Source organism: Anopheles merus, chromosome 3R (assembly GCF_017562075.2).
Source record: "Anopheles merus strain MAF chromosome 3R, AmerM5.1, whole genome shotgun sequence".
NCBI lineage: Eukaryota > Metazoa > Arthropoda > Insecta > Diptera > Culicidae > Anopheles > Anopheles merus.
The window spans coordinates 46,235,951-46,250,467 of NC_054084.1; the positions used below are offsets into that span (position 1 = coordinate 46,235,951).

The window sequence follows — 14,517 nt, forward strand, 5'->3', positions numbered from 1 at the left end:
CGATCGATCGACGAAACATCGTTTTTACTCTCCTGCTCTCAATTTCTCACTCTCTTTCTTGGGATATAAATCCAAGACACGCAACTAACGCAAGCAACCAACTCTCCCGTTGCTAAGCTTCCTTTAAGCTTGCAGCTCTACAGCACGCGAGCAAACTCCCACATCACCGGTTCGTCGACGACCTTTTTGGACGCACTCTCTTGATCGACGCCACGCATCGGTAGCGAAGTGGCCGAGCACGAGAAAACCACGAGATCAGTCTTGCTTGAGACTTGGAGTGAACTGGAAGTGTTTCCCTCTAGTTTGTAGTGGAGTGGCCGTAAAGTAAAAAAAGGAAGAAAAAAAGCAAAGCGCTGCAGAGCCTTGGGCAGAGCAAGAGCACCAAGTTGGCCAGAGTTGGAAGCTCCCTTGGACAGGGTGTGGAAAACAGTGAGCAACATTTGGCTGTAAGCAAACCGACACAAAGTGCAAAGGTGTGCGCGAGATTTGATGCTGTACGAAAGTATATGATCAAGCTGTGAATCGTGTTGAAAGTGTAATAAGAGTGATTTTTTTAAAGCCTGTTCGCGGTGAAAATAAAATTGGTGCGAGATTTCTTAGAATCTTACAAAACAGTGTATTTTCTTCACCGTGTTGCGGTGTTTAGATAAAGCGAAAGGAAAAGATTTTTGTCTGTGCTCGTTACAATCCAGTGCAGCAAAGGTGCACGATTCTGAATAAAACAGCAAGTGAAGCTTAGTGTCAAAGTGGCGCGAGCGATATAGCGCTTTAACGCAGGTTGATAGTAAAGCGTTAGCGATTGGGTTAAAACAGCTCGAAAGCGCTGCGGTGCCGTATTGGAAAGTTGGAACATATCGCTGTCGATCGATCGGATTGCTTTTGCGGATACTGTGCCGTTTTACTGTGGATACAATATCGCTGCTGACTGTTGAGCAACCGCGGTAAATCGTTTCGTGACCAGAGGAGCAACGAATCAAACCGAATCTTCTCCTTTCCGGTTGCCTTCGTTGACGGCAACAAGCAGCCATGGTGAAAAATGGTAAGTAATCGCAAGATCGCGAGAGGAGTTTCTCCGTCAGACAAACAATCGTATCAAAAAGGCAAAAAGCGGAGCACAAAGCACACACAGCAGAAAATGGTGGCTCAATCTGTGTTCGGCTCATCTGCAGTATCTTTTTTTTTTTGCGTGGCAGTTGTTAAAAATGGCTGCAAAATTATGATGAACAATCTTTTCCTTTGAAGACGAAGAATTGTCCAACAGTGTTAATCAGTTTTTAATGTGGTTTCCGAAAGGTACAAGCAAAGCAAGGCAAAAAATGTGAGTCATTACATTAGGGAAAGTAGGAAATGTTAACAATTATGCATATTCAAAGCGAATATCCAAAACTATGTCGATATTTATAATTTATGTCAGCAAATTGCACAAGTTTATGGTAAAAAATACTATTTTTTTCAACGATAAAGCGATTTAAGTCATGGTTTTGGAAGTTCTTGCAAAAATATATGTAAACTGTAAAACATTTATGTTGTTTGACATCGAAAATGAATGTCACAAGACCTAGTAGCACTTGCTCTAATTTTTCAACCCTCGAAGATGTCTGCTTGCTCCGTAGCTTGTTAAAACAAATAGCAATGATGCTTTAAATCCATCATTTTCCTCCAAACTCGTGCTGTTACGAATTTCGTTGTGTTTCAAATTATTGCACTGCATTGCTATGCAATTGTTCCACTCGTTCAGTGTGCCAAAGGCGCCCGAACAAAGCCATCGGAGGCCATCGGTAGTGCATTAATATTCAGCATTAGAAAGCATAAGAAACCATCCGCATCATCATCCGTGTAGTGGCGTGTAATTCCGAAAATTACGCTCAAACGCTAACCTACATAGCGTCGACGGTGAAGATTGGCTTCTGTTCGGCAGAGACAGAGAGGAACAAAAAAGTAAGGCAGCAGCGGTGGCAAGCGAAAAAAAAGACGATCACGAAAATATAAATTCCAACTCTCACTCATCGCCAACAAACCTGGCAAACAGTCTGCGAGCAAACGGCAACAGACTTTACGGGAGGATTTGTATACTTTCTCCGTTACATTCGAGTGGTTTCGACGCTTAGACGAGCTGTGGTGTCTGGCGGTATGCACAACTCGAAGCAGAAAAAAGTGACCACCAGATTGATGCTTCCCGTGTCAGGTGGTATCGTCCAAGTGCAATGTGAAACACTTGCGAGAGTCGGTGATGCGCTCGCACAAATCTAGGTGCCTCGTTCGACGAGTCTCGATACAGTAACGCTCACCCGGCTCACTATCTTAATTTGATCTTCTGCTTCGATTCAATGCGGTCTGCCACTGGCCGGTGCAACATAATCGACATCTATTAATTCTTGCGGGCCCTCAGAGTGTCCCTTCCTACACCCAGGCAGCGTGCAGAACGGACGGAACAAAAAGTCTAGAAAAAAACACAGTGAGCTTTCCGAAAGGGTTTTGCTCTAGACGGCCGATCCTTCGCCTTGCCATACGATGGTGGCAAATGTAGTGAACGTCAGTTGTCAATACACATCGGTAGCTTACCCTGGGCCGAGCGAGCCTACGGGCGGTGACTATAGACGGCTGACGAATGGACAGATGGACAGCTATCAGTGGTGTACTGACGTGACCGGTTGTGTCTGATCCGTGCCATTTCGCGCATTCCAGCGGGCAGCACCACCATCATGGGCATTCGAGCATCCGAGTGTGTGCAGCAGCATCGCCATTTCCAAGCCCGAGACATATCGGTGTTAAAAGGGGCAGTCCCGGTTGTCTCTGCATGTTCTGTGTGCCTTTTGCCACTCGTTCGATGCTCGCACGGCTGGGCGCGGGACGCTGCTGACGGACTGCAAGCCGGGCAAAGTGTAGCAGTGGCTGAGCAATTTTTGCTCCTCGTCATGGAACGTGCGGCAAACATCTTCAGCACTCCTTTTTGTGTAGCATGGTGTTGTCGGCGTAGTGCACAGTTCTAGCAAATTGGAAACATTGTTGTAATGTTTGGCCTCAGGGTCAGACCGATAGCACAACTCAGCACAACAGCGGACCAGCAGTACATGAACAATTATAAGGGCGTTGTGAACATATTGTTCCCATCCCCATCAACGCAAAATGTTCTTATCCTGCCAAGAAGGAAGTTATCGCTTGGGAAGGTACATTTTTAAATCGACCACATCTCATCCCAGCCATGGGGACAATGTGTTGCCAATAGCCGCAATAATTATGACAAGCTTTTGCGCTTCAATGATGTATAAATAGCGAGAAAGATGTAGTAAAATCAAGATATCAACCAACTGCCGGCTGCATGTTGGCGGTCTCGATTTAATAACCCCTCTTTGCCTTTAAGGAACAAAGGGCTCCTTCGGAACGCGCAGCAAAAGGCCCTTTGCATTCCTTGATACAAATTATCACCTTTGCAATCGGGTGACGAACTGGGAGGACTTTTTCGCTTTTCAAATGAGATCCACAGACGGCACCGAGGTAGTACTGGGTACGAAGTTAATTGTAATCGTATCGCAATTAGTTCTTAAGTGCACTCGGAAGCTTTCGCAGCAACAGCAACAGTCTGTGTCTGTGGATGGAATACAAATAAATGAAGAATAAAAAGCAGCAGCTTCCTACCGTGTAGTGCGCCACGGTTTGGCTAATTCGTTATTCGCTAATTAAACTATCAACGTTTCAACTGCTGCCAACGACCTGGTGGCGCGCTGCCTTTGGTGGTCGGTGTTAAATTTCAACCGCGCTTTGCGCTAGAACAGCCTAGCTGTGCTCGTGTGGGGGGTACAGTAACTTAAACTGCAGAAGATTTGTCGTGCAGTGTTGCAGTAATGACACACCGTGGCTGGCAATGGAACAGGCCAGGAACACACACACACACACCTGGTAGCGTCAATTATCTACAATTATCGAGTAGTATCTTTTTGTCTTCTTTACATTAATTGTTTGCCCTACGAGATAGGATGCCGATGAGATGGGGACGGAAACTAGGAGGTCATCAACATTCCACCTGCATGTAGAAGCATTTTTTCAGGCACCTAAATCAGTTGTGAACTTTTTGGAAATGGTTTGATTTTTTAAAAGTTATGATCCAATGAAATTTAAATTTTGAATGAGCAAAGAGCACCTAAAAGCAACAAGTTTCAGGGGCACACCGATAGAACGCGCAAAGAATGTCTTCATCTAGACTCAGCGTGAATAAAACGAACCAAATCAAAATATGATTTAGCGTACAGGTTTGCCCATAACTTTCGTCGGACGGGGCTAAATTTAACCAAGGCCATAATTGATTTTGTTTAACCGCGGAATGAAAGAAATAAGCGAAGGAGAGAGAGAGCACAACACATTTCCCTTTCCAGCATCCTGTTGTCTGGCTTTTCGAAATTAAGCGACCACAAAACCGGTTGCGAATTTGGTCGAGACACGTTTCGAAAATTGCCCCAAAACATCGCAGCGCAGCTGGAAATGTCAGAAGCAAAATTTGTGAAACGGGTCTCCTTTTTGGAGAAGTTTGCGCTTTTGCACTGGTACGCTAGTGGTTTGGTGGTTTGTTGTTTGGTTGGCGCATTCGACTGTTCTTCCTCCGTTCGCTGCGCAAACCCACGGTCGCAGTATGAGGTGGAATTTGGCGTTTTGCAAAAGTCAACCACTTCTCTAGCCACTTGAGGGTCGGAAGAAAATTATAGGAAGGCAAAAAATGGATAAATATAAATGTCTTCAAAGTGCATTCACGAAAACAAAACAAGCAGAACGTCACCTTCGAAAGTCAGCCAACCGGAGCGTGCTGGAAGCGCAATATAGCAGCGCACAAAAAGTGTCCAAACGGATTTAGTCCAAAATGTCGCAGGCGGCTTACGGCAGCCGCTCGCTTTAAATGTCACTAAGGTAGGCGTTACGGGCGTATGAAGCCGTTCGGTAAAAAGGTGCGCAGCGCGTGGCTGCAAAAAGTCGATCGATCGCGCACGGTAAACCGAACGGCCTTGGATTGTGTGCGGGGTACTTTAGTGTTGTTTGTTGCAAACCTTACCGCACGCTACCAGTTTGCCCGATTTGGGCGGTTTCGTACGGTCCAACGGTGGAGCACACTCACCAAAGGCTTATGACGTGGCAAGTCAACACCAAACCGCACAGAACTTGAACATGCCGCTGGGCTGTGTGCGTGTCTTGAGTAGGTGGCACTAAGATACCGTCATGTGTCCGGTTCGGCCTTCAGCGCCATGACAGCGGGCTACAGCGATGGCGGGTTTCCTCCGGAAGCTCCAACGCTAATTGTCTTTTGCCGTTCAGCAAAATTACGCCTGAACACGGGCCGCTGACCCAGGAGGAAGCTGAATTGGAAAGCAGAGAAGAAGAAACCCACCACAATACAGGCAGAAAAGTGAAGAACAACGTGTGCAGAAACCAGATTATCATACCCTGGTGACATCACCGCACCGATCGATTCAGCCGGGATCGACCGACGTGGCTGTTTAGCGAACGTTTAGCGAACGAGATCCCGAACGAACTCTCAGCGAGTTGCAGCGGGTTCAACAGAATCATTCCGAAAAACCGGTTGACATCCTGAGTAGCGGGGCTTCTTCATTACGGCAGTTCGCACCCCGGTCAACACAAAAGATGTCATCGGATTTGAATGCCGCCCAGGTGACGAACCTCCGTATTTTCATCCAGCCGTGTAAAACTCACGCTGCCTACCGATACGGGCAGCCAGCGGCTGTTTTGTTGGGCGGTGCAGGTCGCAAACAAAAACCAGCAGGAGGTGCTTAAGTTGCAGGGCGCAGCGATAGATGCATTCGCTGCGGGGCAGACAGAATGATAACAGGCCGCATGGCCACACACCAGGGCCGCGGAGTATGCATGGCGAGCTGCCAGAATGCAACCACCACGCATGTGTGGTTTAGCGGTTGCATTCGATATCCCCTTTTTTCATTGAGCGTTGGTGTAAGTTGTTTTTTCATTGCGCAGTGCAATGAAACCACACACACACACACACACACACACACACACACACACACACACACACACACACACACACACCACACACACCACACACACACACACACACACACACACACCACACACACACACACACACACACACACACACACACACAAAAATGCACATGAAAACAGGCGCTACACGGCAGAGTGATAATCACCGAGCCTAGACTAATTTATTGCCGATTTAAAGATGCAGATGCTGAACAGTCACCTTCAATACGGGTTCGTCCGTTTTCGCCTTTTACAGGGAACGGTGAATGGGTGAGCCCCCTTCTGGGCGTATGTAAATGGTTCTGATCGCAATTGCGTTTACCCCCGGCCCGCTTCCGTTCCCTTCGCGCAGTCCCTTAGTCCTTCACCGAGTGGCTGTTTCATGTTCTCGCTCGATAATCGACTCCATCCAATCGATCGAACGATCGATCCAAGAGAGGGGCATCGTCATTATCGTCAATTCAATACAACTTTTGATGCCTTCGGGGCGAAAAAACATGCCCGGCGCCTTGGCCATGATATCTTGTTCGCTGGGATCACACACACTCACAGCAACACCATACAAACGACAAACCCGGGACTGTATGCCCGCCTGTAAACTTGTTTCATCACCGCCAGAGGTCAAATCCTTTATCCAAAGCACATTGAACGCAGTGCGACGACACGCTGACGAAAAATGCAAAACTTTCTTACCATAGGAACGCAAGCTGTGCGCATCCAAGAACGTGCGAGCGATTGGCATGCAGTTTGTGAATGATTTTGACTACTTTGAGTACCGTGTTTGCAGAAGCAGCTGTCTGTTGTGGGTCGTGGGTTGGCCGGTTTTCATTAGCATTGACTTAGATTTTCATTACCACGAGTGGTGGTTAGAGAAGCCTCCGGTCGAGCGTTTTGCGCAACCATCCCAATCCATCCGCGAGAGAGATGCATGCGTGCGAGTGCAGTACAGTGAACAAAGTAGGCCTATTACGCAGAATGAGGTCATCCCCGTGCAGCTTGTCGATCGCACGCGCTTCTGTGAGTGTCGAGCTGTACCGGTGCACGGTGTGGTGCGGCATTGGAGTTTGGAGTGCAAATATGTGCCGTACCGCAGTCACCCACGCCCTCGACACCCGACGCGATGCGCTTTGCTGCTGCTGCATTCGCCCATCAATGTCAGTTTTGCATCAGTTTCTGCTCGTTGCGTTTGCGGTTTAGCGTTTGTTTTAGGTTGGTCGTGGCAGTGTTTGATTAGCTGCAGCAGTTGCGAGAGTAAAAGTGGTCGTTCCCGGTTTATGCGGTGCAATCGATCTTCAAGGTGTTGGACGGATTCCGATGCCACGTACCCCGGGTGGTACGATCGTTTAGGTGCGCTCGAATCCGGTCGATTTTATTCAAGGCAATCTTAACTGTCCCCTTCACTAGCGGCTTAAAAATGGCCTATGTTCTTTTCTGCTTTTTGGTTTCGAAAGTCGACAGTAAACGCGCTGGCGAGGGACTGACCACGTCCGTGAGCGGTAGGAATTATCATTTTGTCGTATATCCTTGGATGAATAATTCGTTTAATGTAGTTCGTGTTTGTGTGCTTAGGCCAAATGTTAAAAGTAATACAATGGGGATGTATATTCCATAAGCATATAATTGTTCTCGGCGAGCTAAAACCCTGGCAATGGAATGGATTCAACACATCTAAACCGGCGCTGGTATGATCTATTTTATATGATCGCAATTACCCCTCCCAGTACAGGTAGCGCTGCTTGATGAACGATACGACATTTGAAGGCAAATCCTACCAGTGTGCGTTAAAAAGAGCTGTGGTTTAGCTTCAGTTGAATGTGATTTGCACTTGCAGCGCGGCGGCAGCGCAAATGGGCGATGAATAAGTGATACTTACCGATACGGTCAACCGGACCGGCGGCTAGATGGTGGTGGCTAGACTATGACGAAGCGTTTGCCGGCAGGCGCCTCTAAGATGCACTTTACATCATTTTACTCAAGCCACCCAACCAAACGACTTAGGCAAATGTGTGCAAGGCAAACAGTTGATTCATCTGCGTCCTGCTCACATCAGTACGTGGTCGTAGAGGCTGCAGTACATCCTACAATGTGCCAGGGCACGGAGCATCAATTTTGCTTTCGAGCTATTATTTACCGATCCGTCAAATGGCAACCGCAAGGCGCCTTCTTCAGGCATGGACAGATACACACAGACACACACACACCCGGACATACATACATACTCGTGCGCTTCTTGCGAGCTGAGATGGGAAGATGTGCGGTACGGGCTTGCGATGTAAATGGCGCGAATCCACAGCTTATAACTCATAATCGCTGCACATTTGTCGGTAAATGGGCGTTCATTTGCACTTTACCACAGCGCACACGCACGCTGCCATGGCTCGATCCTATGTCCAGAAGATCCGCGCTTGTGCCACTTAAACGCTGGATTATATTCCCTACCAGGCAAGAACCGATCAGTTGAGCCGACACACGAGATGGCAGTGAGAATATGGCAAAGATCATACGAGCGATCCATTCCCGATAGCATCGCATACCACCGGCAGGCCGCCAGAAGCAGGTTTCCATTTATTTTACTTAGAATATTGATGAATTATGGATCCATCCTTTGGGACGGTTCACGGGAGTGGTACCATTTCTGCTGCTTGGCAGTCGTGCTTGGTTGTCTGGATGATTGAAAAGCGGTTAATAAAATTACCAACCGGAGCCGCAAAATGACACACATACCAGCGGGCCAAGCGGTGCATGATTTCTCATTTTGTTGTGCGATGAAAACCATCACATGATTGATGCAACCCGCCGCTTTTGGGGTAATGTAGACGTTCCTGAAAAACATGGCACACACAACAACGATACATCATGCACACGCAAACCGCAATCGCCCGATATCCGACACAAACATCCATATCAAGAAAAAGCCAAGTCAACGACCAGTGTGCATCATCAAGCGCAATGCGTCTTAATGCGTTTTAAAGTTCTTCCTCCGCTTGTAACAAACGCCACACCGAAACGCCAATGCAATATACTTTTTTGGGAGCATTTTCTTCACTCGCTTCCTTTTATACACTGCAGAACGAACGTTTGGTACGTTTGGTTAATTACATGCTTGCATTACACGGTACACAAGTTCGTCGAATGCATAGCATAACGAACAGTGGATTTTTAACTCACCTACCGAATCTTCATCGTATACACGAATTTTGCCGCAAGGGTTTCAACTCCCCTGCACATGAAAAAAAAGATTTCCCTTGGAATCTTGGAATTGGATGCGGATGTTGGTTGGCTATACAAGAGAGCGGGTTTCTCCCTTTAGTCTTCCTCTAATTAACTTTAGAGCCCTTCCTTGCCTCCTTTCACACCGGCCCAACATTTGAGTCCATTTTGGGGTCTCATGTAGTTGTGTGTATGTATGTGTGTGTGACGAAAGTTCTCTTCGTTTATTGTTGGCCCAAGCTTCACTGGCCGGCGGCTGACATGGCCGACACACCGCGCGGTGCTCCTTCCAGACCGAGCGACAATCCTATCGCTGAAGGTCGTTCAGTTGATGGACGTCTTTAATGAAATTGTCATTTGATATGTTTGTGCGACTTTGGCATTGCTGTATTCCGATTGCATTGCGCCCACAACGAGCTCCAGCTTCTCGATCAACGTCACCGATCGATTCATTATTGAAGCCGAACCACTTAGCTAGGCTAGAACGGCACACACTCTATCGGCTGCCGTTACTCTAATGACGCCAGCTAAACGCCCGCTAACGATCGTTAATCGTCATGATCGATGATCTTATTAAGCAGCCGGAAGAGCGTAGGAAGAACTGTTCTGGACGGGGCAACATGTATGCGGAAAGCTTATCGAGTCCATTTTGAGCTGTTTCAGCTCACTCAAAACGGAGAAAAACTGTGGTTTTAATTTAATGTGCTGTATCTGTGAGTGTGTGCGTGTGTGTTAAGGCACACCGGGCGCAAGTGTTACGTTGTTGCCGAATGATGGATTGTGACGTCTGTACCTTTTCCAATTAATTGTCGACGATCGACGTGTAGACGATTTCGACCAGAAGAGATTTCGGCACAACAATACAGAAAAGGTGGACGGTGGAATCGCAAAAGTGGAGTACACGATGGCTCGTAGCATCACATTTTGTAGTACAGGCGTAAAACAATGCCGATTGGCAGGAGGGAAAATCGTCAACAACATTATTAAAGAGTCTACAACGTCCGAATGGTGACTGCTGGAGGTTAGTTTGGTTTCACTAATGAGCGAAACTCACCGCACTCTTCTATCAACTATCTTGAAGATGGCAATTCAATTCAACCAAGTCGTTTTCCGTCTGACAGCGATGACAAGTACATTTGCTGGAAGCAGCAGGTCGACCGCCGTTGCCCAGTTTAGCACTGTCTCTACGCTAGCCGCGCGTTGGAGAGATGATTCTTCAAAAAGAAGAATAGAAAAAGTCTGTTCCAACGGCCGAGCAGTATACATCAAACCAACAATCGGAGTAATTACGAATTGTTTTAGTGATTGGTTGACAGTAAAGACAACTTTAAGACATCCCCATGTCCATTATCGACTCACCCGCCTGTGCTGGCAGCGCTGGATGATAGACGCGCAATCTTGCTCCTATTAGGGTCATGATGAAATTATAACTATCGTTCTCGGTCTTCCTTATCCACCTGTATCCACGCACCTTCGCTCATCCACGCACATCCGAAAGCGATCGGAGGTCGAGGAACTGGCGTTCAAAACGAGGGAGAAATCATTCAGAACGTTCTGAACGTGACTTCTACTTATGCGGCCGTTACTTCACATTCACTCTCGCAAGCAAGCTGCTTCGGTCGGTTCGGGCTAGACCGCAGCTCTTGAGCCACGAACCGGCAACCGGCCTTGCTGGCGAAGATGTTGTAGTGTCCAGCGTGATCGTTATGTTCATTATAGCCGTCATCATCGTCATCGCTGTCGACTGCAGCGCCTTCAACAGCGACGCACTGTTGGGGCCACCTCAATCCGAAAGCCAAACTCAAACGTCTTTGGACTTCGGGACGACCTCGATCACGCACTTCACGATCGACTCTTGTCTCCGCCGCGTAACACATGCAATAGCTCCGGCGGAGGAATAAAACGTTGAGTGATAGGGCTTCATTGTGATTGTATTATACGAGTCCACTCGCGTTCTGGAGCGTCCATAATCATCATCAGCTCAGCTGGCTAATTGGTTGTCAGAGCTGGTAGCTTCTGTATGCATGCAACCGGACACGGATTTCCGTGCCCTGTCACACTCACGTTCGTTCGAAGCCGTTTCGAGAGTGTGTGTGTCCGAACTCGAAAAGGGGACGCCCGGCAAACCATCGGGCATTGATTGATGCTCTCGTTTTTGGAAGCACCATTACGCAGCGGTTCGGTTGCTTATTTATGGTCGTACCAGCGCCTCACTGTTGGTTGGTATCTTTTAAGATGCTGAGAAATGTGCTTTTCTTTCCGATACATTGTACCATCAGCTCTAGCTTCTAATCGTTCCCAGGCATGGTTATCGTAGTCGCTAGATGAGTGTTCAACAACCAAAGCGAAGATTCAGAAGAGGCAACGTGCTTAGAACAAGAATTTGCTTTTACTCTTGCTCGACAGCCTCATGATGACTGAGGGCTAGTTTGCAGGTCATCGGTATGTGGTTGGGAGCATGAAGCTCCTTTAGCAGTGCTTGATCCTTTAGCAGTGCTTGAAGTGAAATAATACCACTACTCATGTATTTGAAGAAATTCGCACAGGCTGTTTTCAAAACACATGGATCCAACCAACTAAGGAGATGCTGCAAAAATAACGACACGCCATCATTACATGACTCTCAAGCACTGCAACGGTATTTCCATTCGAATGTAAACACAACGGCAGCATTGAACCCATTGAAAGGAAGTCAAAATGGTCCGGAAGGTTTATTGTTTACCCATCGGCAAAATAAAAATACGCCTCCCTTGATACTAGGAGGTCCGTCATTCCCATACTTCCTGAGTCACTCTTACCCTATCTCACGGTCCATCGCTGCCACCGCTGATGAAGTAAAATGGCGCCTTCTCTCTGCAACATTTCTCGCGCAGTGTTGTTTGTCGAAGGAGAAAAAATAAAAAAAATCCGTACATCCCAAGTGTGTGAGCAGATCAGTGAATAAAAAAAAGGTCACGACCTACTTCAGCACACTCGCACACGAGCCGCTCTCACTCTGCACTGCCATAGTTACACTTACTACTTGGGTAAACACTAGCATCAGCACACACCAACACACACATATACACACTGTAAGTACCTGAGGCGTAAGCGTCTCCTTTTTCAGCAAACTTAATCGACTTAGGTACGCACCGCTTCGAATCAATTAAATTCATTATGCAACAGGTTTATCGCCGGGTGCGTGCATGCATGAGTAGCAGCGCCTACCAGCCACAAGATGGCAGATAACGCGAGCCAACTTCCTTCGCCGTAACAGAGCCCCGGATGACAGGCCGGATGGGTGGATGACTTAAACGCATCTAACGGTATTCACCACCTGCGGCACCCAGGGCTGGTACGGCCAGAGGGGGAGGGGAAATACCGAGAGTGTGCTACTCTCGTGCAGAACGAATACCAATCCCAGCCGCGAATGCAGCCCGTGGAGCTAGTTTCGCTGCGCATGGCGTGCGCATTTTTAGGCGATGGCGCTGGCCTGTATTAACAGTTATTTGTAGGACATAATCAACGCAAACTGTTATTTGCGAGCCTGGTTGCATCGGTACGGGGCAGAATTTGGTGTCGATGAAGGTGGTCTTGGTGGCGTGCATCGGGCAGGACAGCGTGACTGCTTGCTGTGTGCTGTGTGGTGTTTGTTTTAGATTGTCACAACAGCGAAAATGCGTTTGCACACGCCCTTCACATGGAGGTGTGCGTGACGCCGCATAAAGGACATGATAAGGTAACATAAATCACTTCGATGGGCGCTAAGGGCACACTACCTCAGTACCGGCGATGTGGTAAGCTACCTTGGTGCTGTGCATGTTTCTTCGAAAGTATTATGCGATTAACCCATGATGCCTGCATTTGCATCGGAACCAAAGGTGTGCTGGTAACGTGACTGATCTTTACCACATGCTTGGAGATGAAGCATGTGTTTTCATTAAGTGGGAAACTATTAGTACGATAAATAAGTATAATACTATTAAACAGGTTTCGAGAAACGAAAACGGAACAACTGAGTATCTATCCCAATACTTGTTTCCTTCATTCAGTCCATTCGATTCTGATGATATCGAAGAATTGATATCGATTGCTCAGAGCCACTTTGACGGTGCGTTCAGAAGTGTTGTTCCACAGTCACTGCCTGCACCCTTGAATGGTCGATTGCATTCGATAAACGGCTGCACTTGCACAACAGAACAACGCAGGCACTTCCAACATGTGTTTGTGTGTGCGTGTCCTAACAAAACGTTCACTGCAAAGACTGGATATTCACGTGATAACATTTTCACGATCAATTAGCTACCAAAGTAAGACCGAAGGCTTGAAGCTGTTGAGCAGCGCTGTACATGCCACCATGGCTCAGGTTTCACATAGTTCGAATCGTCTAGGAAAAGTTTCTGCGATGCTGCGCTGCGCCTTTTCTACTGACTACATAACTGACCAAAGCAAGCATCAGGTGAACTGTGCAAGAGCAACAGAGAAATAAACGGGAGAAAAGCATTTTTTTACGCTGTTGGTTTGTTGTCTCAATGAAAGTATGTTGGAGGTTTTCTTTTCAATTTTAATTCCATTTACCCCAAACATTGATATGGTTACACTAAACTATATCTTCCCAATTTTGTTTTTTGTTTTGTTTTTTGCTCCCGACCGTACGCCACCTGAATCATTCGGAGAATTCAATGTGTTCGATTACCGCAGCTTCGCAGCACAGTCTCAAACAGATTAGGACGCATTACGAGCTTTCTTCCTACCCATGTGCATCGCACACCGGCCGATCGCTGGGGAAGGTTTTTGCTTCCCTTTCCATTTGTTTTTTTTTGTAACCGTTTCTACTTAGTCTTTTCGTCTGACGCTGCTTAAAAACAGTTATGTTAATAGTCGTGCAAAGATACTTGAGCTCGTTCGAAGCTAAAGAACAAGTTTTAGTTTTTGTTGCTGTGGCTTGCTGTTGTGGCTTAACTTCATCGTGAGGCTCTCGTTCCCTTCTGGCTCCTCAGTACATTCCATCGTGTATTTTTTTTAGTAAGGCCTCGATGGAATTGATCACACCGCGCTGGTGTGCGGAACATTTTTAGAAAAGCCTAAGTACATGATCAAAATGTTGTTGTTGTTTTTTTCTTGCTTCGCTTCTCTACCTAACCGTGCCGTACGTGCAGTCAAGTGAACAGCAACACTTCGTGAGCGTCGATCGCAAGACCGGCATCGGTCAAGCCTCGGCTGAGAAGGGCTTTCGTTCACGGGCAGCCAACATAATAGCGGACAGATTTTTACCGTTCGTTCGAATACGAGAGCTAAGGAGGGGATGGGTTTGTTGGTTCGCCATTCA

At 47.2% G+C, this 14,517-nt stretch overlaps 1 protein-coding gene across 29 annotated transcripts in view; it reads left to right on the forward strand.

Annotated features, from left to right (window-relative positions):
* The first annotated feature begins 245 nt into the window (after window positions 1-245).
* Window positions 246-14,517, forward strand: part of LOC121597665 — a 134,848-nt gene continuing 120,576 nt past the window's right edge. For all 29 annotated transcript variants that reach the window (XM_041923587.1, XM_041923591.1, XM_041923613.1 and 26 more), the window contains exon 1: window positions 246-1,039. In XM_041923587.1, the coding sequence (XP_041779521.1) occupies window positions 1,037-1,039 (3 nt within the window). In that variant the 5' untranslated portion in view covers window positions 246-1,036. The remainder of the gene's footprint in view (window positions 1,040-14,517) is intronic.